Raw genomic sequence first — 17,867 nt, forward strand, 5'->3', positions numbered from 1 at the left:
AAATAAAGATAAAATAACTCTTCGAATAAACGAGCATACATTTGAGGAAGTTATAACTACTTACTACAGATATGTTTTATATGACATACTCAATATTTTTCCATACCTTCGATATCCTTAAATATATGATTCGTATGAAACGTATTAAATAAAATTAGAACATAAATAATAGGTACAATATTAATAAATATGAATATCTCAGGTAGAGCCATGTCTATCGAGAGCAGATTATGCAAAGTGTCTGCTATAAATTTTGTTGATAAAAGAACTACAGATTCGATACAGGATATGGCATGTAAAAAATGCTAGTTAGATAATATATATAGAACACCAGCGGATTCTGACGTCGATAGGAGCAGGGGGCAAAATTATTTGATTCGATATTTTTCTTAGCATCACGCTTAGCTTTTACTTCAGGATCAACGAGAACTTGGTGAAACTTTTGATCCTGCTTTAACGTTTAATGTATTTTTTCTAAGATTTTTTAAAACAGATTCAACAAAACTGTTCTTTTATTTGGAAGGATGGGTTTTATTCCCCCCCCCCTTTCCCAAGGATCCATCAGTGATATAGAGTAAAGTGTGTTAACTGTGTTAAGTGTGTGATATTAGAAAGTTTCACCGGCAAAATACGAGTTTAAAATTGCGAACATAATTAGTAAATTTTGATTGAACAATTTTACATACCGCAAATAATTGTTTCATTAAACATATAATACTGGCTTTTTTAAATGTTATTTTTGGTATAAATTTTGATATAATTTTTAATAATATTGAGTTAAAAGATATGTGATGAGATATTATTATAAACATAATTTTATTTCAAAACATTAGTTAATAAGTGACAAGAAAACTGGTATTTTAAAGTAATAACATATAAATACGTACATGAATGTGACTATAATATTTACTTATATACACGTATAAATTGATATTATGGAGCATATAATACGCTACGAAAATTATTTAAGGGGGAATATAATATGATTTATAGAAGTACAATATTTAACTACATCATCAAATTCATACGTTGTAGTAAAAATGTTACACATATCTCTATTTGACAACAAATTTAAAACGCCTGGAGGTAGCCCAGCTGTTGAAAACATGTTAAAATATGGTGCTAAAGAACACGAATTTTTATTTTCTAACACAATGACACAATTGCCAATTATTAAAGATAATGTCAGATACATAAATAATTTGATTTCATTTTGACTGCAAAGAGAAATAACGCCTTTTGATCCAAGAAAGCTGATTATCTCTAATCTTTCATCATGACATTTCAATGTATTTATAATGTTATTGTATGATGTTGTTATGAAGCCAAATAATAGATTTTTATAAAAAAATTTACTGAAAAAGAAAGCAAAAAAGGAAATACATTTATTAAAAATGTTATTAAGGGTTCACTCTAATATACAAATGTACAAAGTAAAAGACATTAAATATATATGATAATTTTTTAGTAAATTAATACCCATGGCATTCTAATGTAGTTGCAAGATTCTCTAATATTTTCCTTCTAGAAACAATAGGCAAGATACTCCAACTTTTGGATGCTTCTTCGGCTGATTTTACGCAACTCAACATATCTTCCCTGTAACAAATATTAATATTAATATTAATTTATAACAAATATTATTATTAATATTAATTTAATAACGTGTGAATTTTATTAAGATTCTTAAAAATAATTGCAGAATTAAGAAGTAGGGCAGGAAAGATGTATGTACACGTACTTTGTTGCATTTGCATATGTATTGCCATTATGTACCCAATATCCATTCTTTACAGGCTTTTGCCATCCGCCATTATAAAAAAGATTGTAAACTGATCCTACATGTTTGTTTGGATCAATCTTATCTCCATATTTAAGATCATCCCAGACAAAATATTTATACAAATCGAACATAGAAGACGACCATTTCCAAGAAAACTTGATATCGGGGCAAAACTCGAAGTGCGCATTTATAAATGTAATATCTGTCTGCTCACAAAACATAAATTGTTTCAACAAAGCTTCAGACAATTTGACAATTGTATTACATCATTTAAATTGTATTACGTACGCGTAATGTACTTGCTAATTCTTTTGCAGCTGTAATATCTTCTGACCATATAGATACCATTTTGATTGACGCCAGATTTACAGTATATAAAGGTAAGGAATGTAATTCTTTCCTTGTACGAAATGTAGAAATATGCAAATCCAAGAATGTATAAAAATTTTGAAAATTTTTTTTTAGGATCCATAAAAATTTCTGTTTTATTGATTCTTGGACAAAAATTTTCCTTATCTTTAACAGCAAAGAAGGTGTAATCCTCAAATAACTAATAACTGCATGCAAGTCAGAATCGTCTAGCACGATCATTTCATAGACGCAATCTGTATAAATTTTAAAAAGATTATTACGAAATTAAATAAACGCTTTTAGATTATGTTTTGAATGTGCTCACTTGAAATTAATGGTCTATGATAGTGATCTACACTTTCCCACTTTGAATTATTGCTAAAATATTAAATAATATATTTAATAATTAATTTAATAATATAACATAGTTCGATATAATTTGTATACATATATTTTTATTAGATAACTACATAAGGGCCGCTTTCAAAAAGCATGGAATCTCAGGTTCTTTACATACAATATACATTATATATATCATATTCAGGTCATCAGCAGTGCATTTATCTAGAAAAAGATAGTGAAAAGAAGAATTTCTATTGAACAATCTAATACATTATTCTATGTATATTTTTGTTATTAATTTTACATATAATAGAAAATGACGAAACGCAAAAAAAGTACCTACTGTTAATATATTGCTCTCTACAGTTATATAACAAGATATCATTATACGTGTCAAACTCACCGTTAATCATCAATTTCACACCGACATTGTACAAGTAATTAAGAATAGTAGTAACTATATCCACATGATCACAAGCAGATTTGAAAACAGATAAATTTCTTTCTATTATAGACGCTGTCTGCGAGAATCTGTATATAAATGTAAAAAAATAATAATAATAAAACAAGTGTTAAACTTTTACTGTTAAATAGAGACGACTGTTAAATTTTGTTATCACTCTTATCTTAGGATTAAGTAGTCATTTATACCTATCTGAAAAATTATCAGGATCCTTAAATTTCAACTCGTAGTGTAAAGCAGATATCTTATTTAGTGCTTCCTAACAACAAGAATAATACAATACATTTTACCAGCAATATAGATTAAATTCCCTGTCTTAAATGTTATATTTCACAATTCCTCAACATATTTACATATGTTAATCATATTCATACTCACCTGTTTATTGATATCATATTCTAAGGCTTTATAACATCGCTCTATAATTTTAATTTGCTCACACATTTTGATTCTGATTATTAATCAATTTCCAGCAATATTAAAGAAGTAATATTACCTATACGCGCATACGATCGCTATCGTCGCACGTCGAAAATAAGAACAAATGAAAACGAAACTGTACTTGCGAACTTTGATTTGGAAATATCACAAAAGACGTTTTATAGATAATATTTCGTTGCTATTCTCTCTGTTGCTAATAACATTATGAAGATCAAAAAGGTAAATGTCACACGAACTAAACAGTATATAACGGGTGTTTACATATTTTGAAGATGTTCTTTGTTCTTTTGTTCCAGTTTACGTATAAGGCTATATATAAGGTATCTCGGAATTTATATAACTCGGATAAAAAGTCAGTTGAATAAAAACGAACCAATATAATTTGTTCTTTACAATTCTTTCATCTAAACTATACTAGTACTTTTCATATTCCTCCTCTTTTTCTTTCTGACGTCTATAATCATGCATATATATATATTTTATTTAAAATGCAGAAAGTACAATTTGTAGCGCAGTCACATAGAACCAGATCTTATATGACAAACTTGCCAATCTCAAAATATTTTTCAATTGTCCTTTGACAACTTTTTTCGGCAGCAAATTATTGCTTTTTTGCACTGCTCAACAAACATTTTAATTGTCATACCGTAATTTATTAAGAGAAATAGATAATAATATGTTTTATATAAATTAATGTGAGAAACATTTAGCACAATAGCTATTAATAATCTATAAAAAATATCTAACAATTAGGCAGTACCTACTCTTATTTATTTAAAAATAAAACAGTGATGTATTCTTCTATTTTCTCCCTCTTATTTTTGACAATTATTTATGTTTATTTCTACCAAAGTAAATTAATTTTAATCTCGGTTTAACTTAATTTTTATTTTATCCTTTTCTATAACTCTTAGAACTATAGAAAAAGATGAAAAGTAAGTTAAACCGAGATTAAAATTAATTTACGCTGTACGGGGATTTTTCGTATAGACTTGTGAGACTATTATAGCACGTAAGTAACATTTGTACGGGAATGACAGATGTGTCATTACTTTTTTAAACCGTTTATATGTTGCGGTTTAAAAGAATAATGACATAACTGTCCCGTGCAGCGGATTTCGCACATAAACTTGTGACTTGTGACATTGTTAGCACACAGGTAACACTTAAAGCATACTTTTTATGGGCTTAACTCAAAATTGAAATTTTTTGAGTTTGTGACAATATTCTTTTCGGGATACTGTATGTATAATAAAGTTTGTTGACAAAATAGGGCAATTAATGTTAGAAATTAAGTAGAGTTCGACATACTATACAGTTTGATGCAATTTTGATGGCAGAAACAGATAAGAACAAATTCTGCGTTCGACAATTTACTACCAGATTGCTGTCAGATAAAATATCAGAAAACTCCGCCACTAAAACACAAGTTAATGAGAACGTAGTTAGCAATTTCTGATTGAATTTTTGCCAACTTGACATACTGCGAACAATTTCCTCATTGGATGTAAACTGGCGTCTTTAAATGTTATTTTTGATAATAATCTTTAATAATATTAAGTTAAAGGATATATGAAGAGACACTATTATATAAACAATTTTATTTTAAAACATTATAATTAATAAATGACAAGAGAACTGTTATTTTCAAGTTATAATATCTAAATAAATACATGAATGTGTTTAAATACTTTTATTATACACAAATATTATGGAGCATATGTAATACTGTTACTAAAATTATTTAAGAGGGAGTATAATATGATTTATAGAAGTACAATCATTGAGTGCCTCGTCTAGTTCATCATTTCGAGAGCTAAAATATTGACACATATCTCTACTTGACAACAAATTTACAACGCCTACAGGTACCCCAGCTGTTGAAAACATGTTAAAATATGGTGCTAAAGTACACGAATTTTCATTATGTAGCACAATGACACAATTGCCAATCATAAAAGATAATGCCAGATAAAGGAACAATGTTTCTTCATTTGCATGATAAATAGAAACAACGTTTTTTGATCCATGAAACTTGATTAGCTCTAATCTTTCATCCTGCCATTTTAATTTAGAGCGAACGAGGTTTCCTAATTTTATAGTGTTTAATACTGTTTCTGCTAAATCAAATTTGCTGAAAAAGAAAGCAAAAAGAGAAATATATTTGTTAAGAGTGTTACTAAGTGTTAACATGCAATCACACAAATGTACAAACAATAAACTTTAAAAATACATGAAAATTTTCTAGTAAATTAATACCCATTGCATTCTAATGTAGATGCAAGATTCTTTAATATTTCTTTCCTAGAAACCATAGGCAAGAGACTCCAATCTATGGATGCTTCCACGGTTGATTTTATGCATAATATCACATCTTCCCTACAATGTTTTTAAATATTAATTTAATAGGTGTTTTGCTAAATTTCTTAAAAATTATTGCAGAGTTAAGAAGAGGGGCAAGAAAGATGCATGTATTCGTACCGTGTTGCATGTGCATATGTATTTCTATCATGTATCCAATATCCATTCTTCACAGGTTTTTGCCATCCGCCGTTATAAAAAAGATCGTGAACTGAACCTACATATTTTTTTGGATTTATATCTCCATCTTTTAAATCGGCCTGGAGAAGCTCTTGAAACCAATTGAAAGGAGAAACGATCTTTTTCCAAGAAAACGTGATATCGGAGCAAAATTCGAAGTGCGTATTTATGAATGTAATATCTCTCTGCTCTCAGAACAGAAATTGTTTCAATAAAGATTTAGGCAATTTGGCCATTGTATTACAGCATTTAAATTATATCACATAATACGTACGCGTAATAGCGTTGCTAATTCTTTTGCAGCTGTAATATCTTCTGACCATATAGACACCATATTGACCGACTCCAGATTTAAAATTAATGTGCGAATGTAAAGTAATTCTTTTTTTCTATGAAACGTGAAAATGGGCAAATTCCAGGATGTATAAAGATCTTGAAAATACTTTTCTAGGATCCATAAAAATTTCTGTTTTATTGATTCTTGGACATAAATGTAATGTATCTTGAACAAGAAAAAAGATGTAGCCCTGAAATAGCTAATAACTGCATACAGGTCAGAATCTTCTAACACAATCATCCCATAGATATAGTCTGTATAAATTTAAAAATTTTGTTATGAAATTAAAGATGTTTTTATATTATGTTTTAAATGTGCTTACTTGAAATTAATGACGTATAACAGCCATCTGCGTATTCCAACCTTGAATTATTCCTAAAAGATATAAAAATGTTTACAAAATGGATAAGAATGGATATCTTTTATAACGTAATAAGAAAAATTAATTCATATACTTAGTAAATAATTTAATAATATAACATAGTTTGATATAATGTATACATGTATTTTTATTGGATAATTACATAAGGGCCGCTTTCAAAAATGATGGAATCTCATCTTCACATACAATATACATAATATATATTATAACAACTTCGTTATCGGTGCATTCTAGAAAAAGATAGTGAAGAGAAGAATTGCTATTAAACCGTTTAATACAAATATTATTCTACGTATATTCTTCTTATTATTTTTTTATATAAATAATGTAGGAAATGCATATAAAGAAGTGCATAAAGAATACTGTCGATATATTGGTACAGTTGTATTAGAGATAAGAGAGAATATTTATTATACGTATCGAACTCACCGTTAAGCGTCAATTTCACACCAATAGTGTGCAAATATTCGAGAATAGTAGTAACTATATCCACATGACCACAAGCAGATTTGAAAACAGATGAATTCTTTTCTACTATAGACGCTGCCTGCAAGAATCTATAAATGTAAAAAGAAAGTAAGGCAACATAAATAGAGACAACTGTTGAATTTTTTGTCATCATTCTCATCTTAGGATTAGGTAGCCATTTACCTATCTAAAAAATTATTAGTATCCTTGAATTTCAGCTCGCAGTGTAACGTAGATATCTTTTTTAGTGCTTCCTAACAACATACGTAAAAAATAATACAATACATTTTATCAGCAATATAGATTATTTCCCTGTCTCAAATGTTACATTTCACAATTCCCCAACATCTTTATATATGTTAATGTTATTCGTACTCACCTGTCTGTTTATCTCATATTCTAAAGCTTCATAACATCGCATTATAGTTTCAATTCGTTCACCCATTCTGATTCCGATTATTAATCAATTTCCAGCAATATTACAGAAGAAACACGCGTATGCGATCGCAATCTTGGGCGCACAGCGACAATAAGAACAGATGAATACGAGCTTGTATTTGTGAAGAGGAGACACTTTGATTTGGGACAACAAACTGATAATCAAGAGCAAGACGTTCCATGAATAATATTTCGTACTATGCTGTTAATAACATTATAAAGATCAAGAGGGTAAGTGTCACGCGAACTAAACAGTATGTAACGGGTATTTACGTATTACAAAGTTCTTTTGTTCCAATTTGAAACGCGCTACATAAGATATCCCGGAAAAAGTATCACGGATCAAAAATCAATCGAATGACAAAACAAATCTAATTTGTTCTTTACAATTCTTTAATCTAAACTACTTGTACTTTTATCTCTCCACTTTTTCTTTTTGATTATATATTTATTTTATTTTAAATGTAGAAATTACAAAAGCGCAGCCACAAAAATAACCAGATTTTATATGACAAACTTGCTAATCTCAAAAAATTTCTCGATTGTCCTTTGACAACTTTTTTCGACAGTAAAATATTGCTTTTTTACAATATCCATTATCTATTTTAATTGTTATTTCATAATTTATTAAGAGAAATACGCAATAATAAGTCTTATGCAAATTGATGTGAGAAAAAGTTAGCACATTAATATCTTATATTAGGCAAAATTTCTTTTTTTTTTTAATAAAATAAATAATATATTTTTATATCTGCAGAAAAATGGACAAGAATCGCTTACTGCTAAATTTCTAATTACAGAATTCATTAAATCTAAAATAATCTTTCTTTCTATAAATTAAACAAAACAAAATAAATAATTTTATCTAAATTAACAAAATGAGAGATCTAGATATTATTTCAAGTTAATCGCCGATTAAGTTAATCGGATGAGCTTAGTCGAAATCGCTTGAATATTCGTTTGCTTTTTCTTTTAATAACAGTAACAATATTAGCAATAATTTTATAATAATAATGCAATACCATATATATATTTTTTAATTACCTTTTTTATATTACGATAAAGCAATGAAAGATATAATTATAATTGCGATAATAAAACAACCCTGCGAATATTGATCATATCGTACACTGCGATCGTCATTTGAATTTTTGGCGTGTCATAAATCATAATCCAAATTCCAGTTTCCTCATAAGCTACAACAACTTTTCGATTTGAACAATGATCGACAAATTTCTGAGTTAAATGAAAACATTATGGATATAACACTTTATAAAATTCTGCTCACATAAGCGTACAGTTACAGTTTGTATTCTCTGCGCTCCGCATTCATATATCAAGAGGAAAGTATTTTTACACAAAATATTCAATAAGGTTATTTTAATAATATTCTGTTTACATTCCCACATGTTTTGCATTCCATTATATCCTGCATGTCTGATTCATTTTATAAGAGCAACAAATTTTATGACATATTTTTTTAAATCTTGTTCTAAAATAAAATTAGTTTTAAGAAAAACAACTTTTTCCAATCTTACTCGTTATTTCTTCATGTTCGTCTTAATTATACATTATAACTTTGTAAGAAGTTTAATTAACAATTTTGATTCTCTGCTGGAGATGGATGAGAGGACAGAAATTTGATTTACTTTATAAGAGCGATGCTTCTTGCAGCATTTCTTTAATTCATCCTAAAACAATTCAACTTGTTATTAAATCAATAATTTCTTTATCTGTTTTATTTCGTTCTTTATCTTCACTTTAGTCATGCATTATAACTGTAATATTTTAAAACAGATAGCTTTTTAATATAATTAACTAACATAATTGATCCTCTGCTACTAGATGGATAAAGACAAGAATAATGAACAACTTTCCCGTATCACTATTGATTCATCCATCCAAGATGATGTCAGTCAGATTGATTTTGATGTAACACGTACATCCTCGGTTGCATCCATCGTCACCCATGAGGGATATTCCTCATCGGCTCTACGAGCCATCTCCGATATTGAGCATCGTTATCAATTGATCGGCAATATCAATGTTATCAATCAATTGTAGGCAGTATTTATTTAAAAAATATTTATTAATCTCTCTTTCATTGAAATTTTTCTAAAATAAAAGGAGATTATTTGCGATCTAATTTTATATATGAATAACTTGTAAAGAGATTCTTTTAGATTTATTGATTAAGAACATTTTAATTGACGATCTTCTTATAAAGAATGTGTAACGAATATTTATCTAATTTCAAAACAGGTTTATGTTACACAGCTATATCCATTCGAAATAAGTTGCAAAGTGAACAGTTTGCAGGGAAGTTAATCAAGACGTGCTTTGCATCTGCTATACGGAAACTTACGACTTTTTGGCGGCAGGACTGTCGGACGGGACCTTAAGGTTCTACAAAGTTAGCTCAGGGGAGAACACGATGGTGCTGAGCGACGCGGAGATGATGCAGAATCCGGCTCCGGTGACTGCTGTAAAGCATCGACCTGTGCACAGATCACACCCGATTACTCGTACCGTGATAGCGACTTGTTAGTACTTTACATCTTTCACTTCTTGGGTTAATTATTGCATAATACGTTACATTTATTACAATTATTATATAATTACATAATAAGTTACTATTTATATTTTGAGGATGATTTAATTGTAAGTACACCTTCGAAAATATTTTGTTAAAGCAAGAGACAGATATTAATTTATATCTAGAAACGCGATTTTCGAAAGAAAATCTTAAATATTGATCTGATATACTGTATGATACATTGAGATAGACTAATACATGGTGCAACTTTTTATCTTTTTGAAGATAGAATAATACTGCACAGAATAAATAGGCAAAACAAAATAATAAAGAAAGCTCTTCACACTATCCATTCGTGATGTTTAAAGGCGATAAAAAATATAATAATACCTTTAAATTTTATTTTATTCTTGTCTTTAATCTTTAATCATTTTATTCTTGTTTTATCGATACTTATATCGAAGGCCTTATAAAATTATATGGAAAAAGATGTTAATATTAAGAACTAATATTGAATGTAGCATAGTAAGCTATAGTCTTACATCGTTCAAAAATTGTTAAAGATTGAAATTATAATCGTAAAGTTTTGAATCCGTTTATTAAAATGATATTTTTACAAGTAAACATTATATATTCATGCAGATGCCAACGGCTGCGTTAAATGCTGGCATTATCCAACCGCGCAATGCCTCTACACAATACGGGAGAGACGGCAAACGCTTGGTCTAGCTTACCATCCTACACTACCGAAGTTCGTCACTGTCGGAGACGATACGAATCTATATTTGTACGACGAGGAAACAAAGACGCGGGAAAGAGTGTTTCGCGGAAGGTAATTATCCCGAAAAGAAATATTCTCTAGTTAGTGGAAGCTTCTCTAGAGAGAAATACTGCCGTAATAAAAGTTGAGATTCTACAAACTCTATAAAGCATCCTATAATTTTCAAACGCAGTGACGCGCCGGATGTCATGGATGGTCATAAATCCAGGGTCTTCAGCGCCTGCTTCAACCCCAAATCCGCGCACGAGCTGATAAGCGCTGGCTGGGACGACACCATCCAGTTCTGGGATACCAGACAAGCTCATTCCCTTCGGTTCATATCGGGTGTACATATGTGCGCGGACGGGCTAGACATCAGTAGAAATGGTAAAGAGGTACGTTTTGAACTTGTATTTCATGCCTATATAGCTGAAGAATCGACAGATCCATGCCGAATTGAACGCCAAATATTATATGTTAATAAATCTAAGAACGTATATACCCCTATATACACTAACAATTACAGCCTAATTGTGCGACAGCTTTATAATTTTGTAATATTACATTTGTTTAAGGAACGCGTATACTTTTATATAAGAATTTTTTACAGCGTTTTTAACTAACGGATTCCTCTTGAATAACAGATTCTTACTTGTGCCTGGCAGAAGAACAATCCTTTACAATTGTGGGACTACGGTAGCGGCAGATTGATTATCACTTTGGAACCGGACAGTTATTCCTCTTTATTATACGTTGGAAAGTACGTAACAAATATGTATATCGCATGCGGTGGCTGCGACACTGATCTCTTCAGAATTGTCGATTTACGATCTCATTCTGTAAGTCTGACGGAATTTATTATTTAATCAGTATTAAATAACATATGGCATATATACATATATTAACATTTTGGAAAAATAATATGTCAGATATTGTTAATAACTTAATTCATAAAAAAATCTTCGTTATAAGTTTCTCTATTATAATTATAATAATCAGTTATAATTCAAAGACAAATGATATTTGAATTAGATATTTCAGTGCAGTTAAAGAAAAATGGACTTTGAGTTAATTAAAAAGTTTCTGAATAAAATTGAGAAAATTTTGAGATCTAATTTAAATGCAAAATTGCCCGGTGTTTGTCTGTATACACCCTTGCTTTATAAAATAATTATTTTTATAGGAAATCGATTGTTCTTATTTCAAGATAATCTAACAATATATGATCTTTGCTCCTACAGACTATAGCCATGATCAAATACTTCAAGGGCGGTGTATATAGTTTGGATGTCGGCCCATTAGAATCAAAGTACAGTACACGGATTCTTCCAAAGCTCGCTTTTTGCGCCGGGACAACAATTTTCGAAGTAGATGCCCAGCCTAGTTGATTGATTTGTGACATATATATCTTTGATATGCAATTTACGGAATTATTTTATGCTTCAAAGCTTGAAAAATATATATATTTACTTTGCATGTACTTTCCAAAATGTAGCTGACTTACATTTGTTAACACAACGTAACATACGTAACATACATACACGTTTGTAAATATCTGTCGATATAAGATTTTGATAAGACAATTCTTTTAATATCTATCGTTATCGTAAAAAGACGGTCCTCTAAAAAATTTTACATAGCGTGATATTGTTTCATATTATGTATAATAATGCACGTTAAGTTGACGTGCTTCAATTTTTCTCTCTTTATAACTATAAAAAAATTAGGTCAAAATATGATATCGCTGTGGTGTATATAACGTACTGTTAGAGATGAAATAAAATAACAAGAGGGAGAAAGATGATAATGAATGCTAAATAAGTCGATTATTTTCGTTGTCTCCCGTGGAGGTCTTTCCCGAAAGGAATGACACGCGCATTCAAGCAATAAACAATGTATTTTATTTAATACAAACTATAGTACAAAATTTATACAGAACAACGTACGGTTTTTATCATCATTTCTCATATGACAGCAAGTTCTCGTATCGAGCGAACGCACACACTTAAGCAAGACTTAAGAGACGAGGGGGCGGATTGGAAACGGGTCGAAGGATTGGGGGGGGGAAGGGGGGCATGACAGGGGGTCAGGGGACAATCACTAAAACTGAGCACATCGATTTGTGACAATACAAACTTACTTGACACGAGCAAATCCATCGGTTGACAAGCGACACGGTGTAGAAAAAGATTGCTCGCGCACAAACACGGTGAGAGAGCAGAAAGCGCATCGCATATTTTTTTTCTCTTTTTCTTTTCTTCAATACTCGCGCCGTAGACGACACGTCCTGTTTCGTAATACTTTTGCGGCGGTGAACGGACATCCGATCCACACGTCGGATTCCACAGGGGAATCACTGAATATCTCGTGCACTCAAGTATATACTCCGAACTCGACGATTACGCTGGGCAACATTCGAGACTTCGAAACTTCGCTTCGTGGCAACTCCCGCGCTTAAAAAGAGGGGGACGAGTCACCTCCGGCTGCGAGACATCGTAGAGAAAGAAAAAACAGATCCTCCTCCTCCTAAAATCGCATCCAATTGTACTTAATCGTATAAGTAGATAATAGTTAATCTCTAGGTGCGATCCAACAGACTATTCGGGAAACTACTACTGTTCCAGGACAACTTTCGCCCGTATCTACAATCTAAACGATCAACGAGCCTAATTTTGGTTTGAGAAACGTGTTTGTAATAAAATATATTTATACACGATAATTGCGACGCGCTCGCGAAGCGCCTCTTAGCAGCGGTCGCATTCGTCAGAGTACATCAGAGTATAAAATTGGTCGTCAATTTGCGCGGTGAATTGGGTTTTCCTTCGTTTTTTTTTTTTTTTACCCGTCTAACTAAATCCCGCGACGCGGTTTACAAAATTAACGATGAGTCGGTGATATGTGTTTAAAAAAATATTGACACTTAGATACAATGTGCTCCAGGTCGATCGATGGAGAAGTTTACAGTACATGCATGCACCTGTGAGGATCAACATATCCATTCCTTGCTATTTCATCATATCCTCTCGACTCGTGGGAGTCAATAGCGGGACCTCCTGATGCACTATCATCGCTGCATCGTCAGCCGTTGAAAAGCGTTACACGATCAACCGATCTGAATTAATCGAGATAAAGACAATCTATAGTAGTAGGAGTACAAAGAGCAAGTTAACAATAATGAGTAAGAGAGGTACCTAATTCGCGAGAACAACGGTTTCGTTTCAGCCTAAACAGGCTCTCCTGGATCACAAACAGAGATGCAATCCGTATATCCTAAATGTGAGGCGGCGCAGGTCTCAAGCTCGATGAAATCTAATAAGATCTGATTCATTAAAATTGAAATTGCTGTTGCGGCATCTATCACACATTCCTGGGTAAGAGACAGTACAACGTACAACACTAAATTATTATCTTACAATTTAAGAGAAATCTAATCCACATCTGTTACAACGTTACTACTCTCGACTGACTAATTTTGCATTAACTTTCACGCTTCATGCAAAATATGGCCGTTGACGAAAAAGATCGGGAAGAATCACTTTCGGGGTTTCGGAAACGAATTAGAAGCTCGTGAATTTCGGTACCCCCTTTTTCCGTACGCACTCACGCTTCCGAAAAAACAGTCGCTCAACAGAAAACACACTTCGCTACATCGTGTTCTCGCACACTGTACATCATTCTACATCACATTATCATCTATAAATTACTCATAGTGTGGCTTAACATTACATTATCTCGAGGTCTCGTCACATAATAACTTTTTTTTCCCGTTACACGTTACGACAAAATCGACAAAGTCGCTTCGAAGATCGGAGATTTATCGTCTCACGCGGTAATATCGTATTCGACGAAAAAAAAAATAAGAAAAGATCAAGAAAGCGAAGCAGAAGAAAGGTCAGCGTGCGTCCGAGGCTCAGACCTTACATTCACAGCCTGACTGAGCACTCGGTTCCTTTTCTTTTTCTTTTTCCTCCTTTTTGCTCTTCGCGTTAAGTCACCCGCGCGACATACCGTATCACTTTTCCATACTTAACGCACGTTTGATTCCGAGCCCACTAACTTACGACGAAGTGACGTAGGATAACGACGCCAGCTATCCCTTCCTGAATTTACGTTGACCCCCTTCTCGACGCGCAGCCTCGTGATTGTTGCATTTCCAGCTTAAAATAATTGAACTAACGTCAAGCCAAGATACACGTTGACGAGAAGGAACATAAAAGCGCCTGTTGTTGTTTCCGCGGTAAAAAGATCCGATAACGTTTACGCGAGATTATCGTCTTATAAATAATAAGATACATTATCGAAATGACAAGATCGTTCCTCTCGACGAACAGGACGATGGTTGTACGAGCGATTGCAGCGATAATGACAAAGAGAACGAGAACGACGGAGAAAAAGGTTTCTACTCTTAGAACAACAGGCGCGACCGTCTTGGCTCCGAAAATCCAATCTTCATCGCCAACATAAAGAGATCACACGATTTCATCGTCACGGCGACGTACTCACGTGATCGCGCGAGTACTCTCGTCCGGATTGGATGCGCCGCGCTCGCGTTTGCGCTTAAGAATCCGCGAACGAGAACGAAGGAGCGTCGCCGCCGCGTTACATAGTGTTGTAGACGGGACTGCTGTGCCTAGGCCTGACCTGCAGCCTAGCGAGGGGATGGGTCCTGCCGTGCTGCTGTTGCTTCTTACTAGCTGCCTTCGCCACCACGCTGGCCATCACCACGCTGGGCGAGGGTACCGCCGGCGGCCTGCCGGGGGCCTCGGGCGCCTCGTTGAACAACGGCGCCGGGTGATTGTTGATCATGATCGGCGCCGATCGTCTCGAGAACTCTGGCGCGATCTTCGACTTCGCCGGCGGATGCACCTCCATGGCGTCCCAATCCTTGTCTTTGTGCGCACGCAACTGCACGTCCGAGCTCTTCCTGGACTCCGGCCTGGCGACCTCGTACTTCCCTACCAACACCCTAACGGAGAGATCTTCCGCGTTGTCCTGCGACGACGGTGGCGTTGTCTCGCTCCTCCTGCCGTGCTTGCTGTCTTTGGTTTCGCCAACGCTGGACGACGACTGGATCTTGGACTCGTTGTGCGGGATCACCGGCGACGAGGGCAGACTCCTGATCTTCACGTCCCTCTTCGGCCGCGCGGTCAGCGACGCATTCTCGCCCTCGCACGCATTCTCGGGACTCCTCTCCAGCTTCGTCGACTTCGCCTCGAATTCCTTCTTCAGATTCTTGACTATACCGGACGTGCTACGCGGACATTCTGCTTCCGGCGAGTCATCTACGGAGAGACAGCGCTTGCTGAACACGGATTTGTTGCATAGATTTTCCAAAACCATTTTGTGGTGTTTCACGGAAGGGCACTGAGTAGTATTGACGACGCACGGACTGGACGTCTCGCTTTCCGATCTGCAGGACCTCAGAGACAGCGGCAGATCGGACTCGGAGGACAAGGAGGACGGCGCGGGGGCGCTCGTGGATAGTCGTCCGATCTGGCGCATGGACATAAGGGAGATGTCGATGCTGCCTACCGGACTCGGCGAGTCCCTATTTGTTTCTACTTTAAGATTATGTTCCTGAGTGGGCGACGAGTCCCTTCTTCGCGGCGTCGGCGACGGCATGTGATGCAACAGCATCGGATTGTACGTCTCGACCGCAGCCGCGTCTACCTCGGTAGCCAGCCTGTCGCTCTTGTCATCCGCGGTCGTCGAGCTCTGCGTGCACACGCGCTTCACCTCGCCCGCGGTTGTGACCTCCTCAAGTTTCTGTTTAGTGCGCTTCACCGTGCCCGGATGCCACGGTATCTCCTCCTTGTCGTACGGGAACAGACCGCTGGAACCGAGCAGATCGGACGGCCGCATATCGTAAGAGCCCCAGGAACTGTTCCTCGACGGCAAGGTGGCCCACGAGCTGTGCACCGAATTGTTGTCGAGGACCACCGCACTGTCGTAACTACTCCAGGAACTCTGCCGACTCGGAGATTCTCTTGTGACAGGCTCACCCCGTCTTTCCTCGCGATCGAACACTCGGTCCACCTGGGCACTGAACGGATCGCCGTCCTTCTTCACTTTCTTTCCTAGAACATCGTGACACGTCGATGACGACGCCATCGTCGTCGTCGTCGTCGTCGTGATCGACGTTGTAATCGTCGTATCCGCCGTCACACTCGCGATACACTCATTCTCCACACTCACGCTTCTGTCAGTTTTATTGTCATCACACAAATCAGCACACGTTGCATCCGCGGACGCAGTCCAGACTAGACATTCACTATTATCGTTGATCTCGGTGGACTCCTGGCTCATCTCCTTTCTCCTTTCCCTCTGTTCCTCACCGGGATCCCAAATTTCCTTCCCGGAAGGAACGCTCGAGGCGGAAGCCGCGGTATCTCGCGCTTCTTGCGACTGCTCGCAATGCGAGTGACCGTTCTCGATCGGCTTCGCGTTATCCTCCGCAACCGAATTCTGAGACAGAGATCTCGCGTCCGTATCGGATCCCGGCGATGATGGTTTACTGCTGGCCGCTTCAAACTGATTGGTTAAATTGAGTACCAGACCCTTCCTCTTCTGTCCCTGAGTTTCTAACTTACTAATCCTATTCTTTACGCTAGGTGTGCCAGGGGTTGCGGCGGGTAGGTGCATTATTTTGTTCTGCGACACGCTATAAGATTGCCCATTATCGCAGGGCATTAGAACATTGCGAGCCTCCTGTTCTATTGCCGGTTTTTGATTCGAGCCACGAAGAAGGTCCTCCCGTGTGACTTCCGTATTTCCTGCTTTATCGATACTTTCCAACGACTGCGACAAAGGAACTGAAACATTACAAGACAAGCCATGAAAATTCCGCTGATATACCGATACTGATCAGAAATAAATTTTGTTAACTCGTTTAAATATATATAAAAAATACAATTTTATACGTTTATACTTCCTATCATAGTGATATGGTGTTAAAGATCCACTTAAATAAATTATCGACAAAAATTAACTTCAAGTTCCTTAAAGAATTTGTTTAAAGAAACGCA

The 17,867-nt window shown here is 35.0% G+C and overlaps 4 protein-coding genes across 10 annotated transcripts in view; 1 reads left to right on the forward strand and 3 right to left on the reverse strand.

Annotated features, from left to right (window-relative positions):
- Positions 1–1,338: 1,338 nt before the first annotated feature.
- LOC139809546 (uncharacterized) lies at positions 1,339–3,383 on the reverse strand. The gene is made up of 8 exons (XM_071772486.1): positions 3,318–3,383; positions 3,128–3,198; positions 2,880–3,007; positions 2,605–2,698; positions 2,460–2,512; positions 2,072–2,388; positions 1,742–1,989; positions 1,339–1,599 (listed from the first exon to the last, which is right to left on the reverse strand). The coding sequence occupies exons 1-8, from the start codon at positions 3,381–3,383 to the stop codon at positions 1,473–1,475; spliced, it is 1,104 nt and encodes a 367-aa protein (XP_071628587.1). The 3' UTR covers positions 1,339–1,472.
- Positions 3,384–5,632: 2,249 nt separating this feature from the next.
- On the reverse strand, positions 5,633–8,718 carry LOC139809637 (uncharacterized). Its single transcript, XM_071772690.1, has 6 exons — positions 7,070–8,718; positions 6,783–6,870; positions 6,581–6,633; positions 6,196–6,512; positions 5,862–6,106; positions 5,633–5,759 (listed from the first exon to the last, which is right to left on the reverse strand). The coding sequence occupies exons 1-6, from the start codon at positions 7,266–7,268 to the stop codon at positions 5,633–5,635; spliced, it is 1,029 nt and encodes a 342-aa protein (XP_071628791.1). The 5' UTR covers positions 7,269–8,718.
- LOC139809638 (striatin homolog) lies at positions 5,940–12,583 on the forward strand. 2 transcript variants are annotated; one of them, XM_071772692.1, is made up of 8 exons: positions 5,940–6,079; positions 7,583–7,777; positions 9,392–9,606; positions 9,866–10,089; positions 10,725–10,914; positions 11,036–11,237; positions 11,487–11,681; positions 12,084–12,583. In XM_071772692.1, the coding sequence occupies exons 2-8, from the start codon at positions 7,727–7,729 to the stop codon at positions 12,228–12,230; spliced, it is 1,224 nt and encodes a 407-aa protein (XP_071628793.1). In that variant the 5' UTR covers positions 5,940–6,079; positions 7,583–7,726; the 3' UTR covers positions 12,231–12,583. The 2 variants fall into 2 exon arrangements, with proteins under 2 accessions (XP_071628793.1, XP_071628792.1); XM_071772691.1 differs by lacking the exons at positions 5,940–6,079; positions 7,583–7,777 and having other exon boundaries at positions 9,443–9,606; positions 9,859–10,089.
- Positions 12,584–12,720: 137 nt separating this feature from the next.
- The window catches only part of Ssh (Protein phosphatase Slingshot), a 113,769-nt gene continuing 108,622 nt past the window's right edge, over positions 12,721–17,867 (reverse strand). For all 6 annotated transcript variants that reach the window (XM_071772679.1, XM_071772678.1, XM_071772677.1 and 3 more), the window contains one exon: positions 12,721–17,654. In XM_071772679.1, coding sequence (XP_071628780.1) covers positions 15,442–17,654 — 2,213 coding nt within the window. In that variant the 3' untranslated portion in view covers positions 12,721–15,441. The remainder of the gene's footprint in view (positions 17,655–17,867) is intronic.

Source organism: Temnothorax longispinosus, chromosome 3, assembly GCF_030848805.1.
Source record: "Temnothorax longispinosus isolate EJ_2023e chromosome 3, Tlon_JGU_v1, whole genome shotgun sequence".
Lineage (NCBI taxonomy): Eukaryota > Metazoa > Arthropoda > Insecta > Hymenoptera > Formicidae > Temnothorax > Temnothorax longispinosus.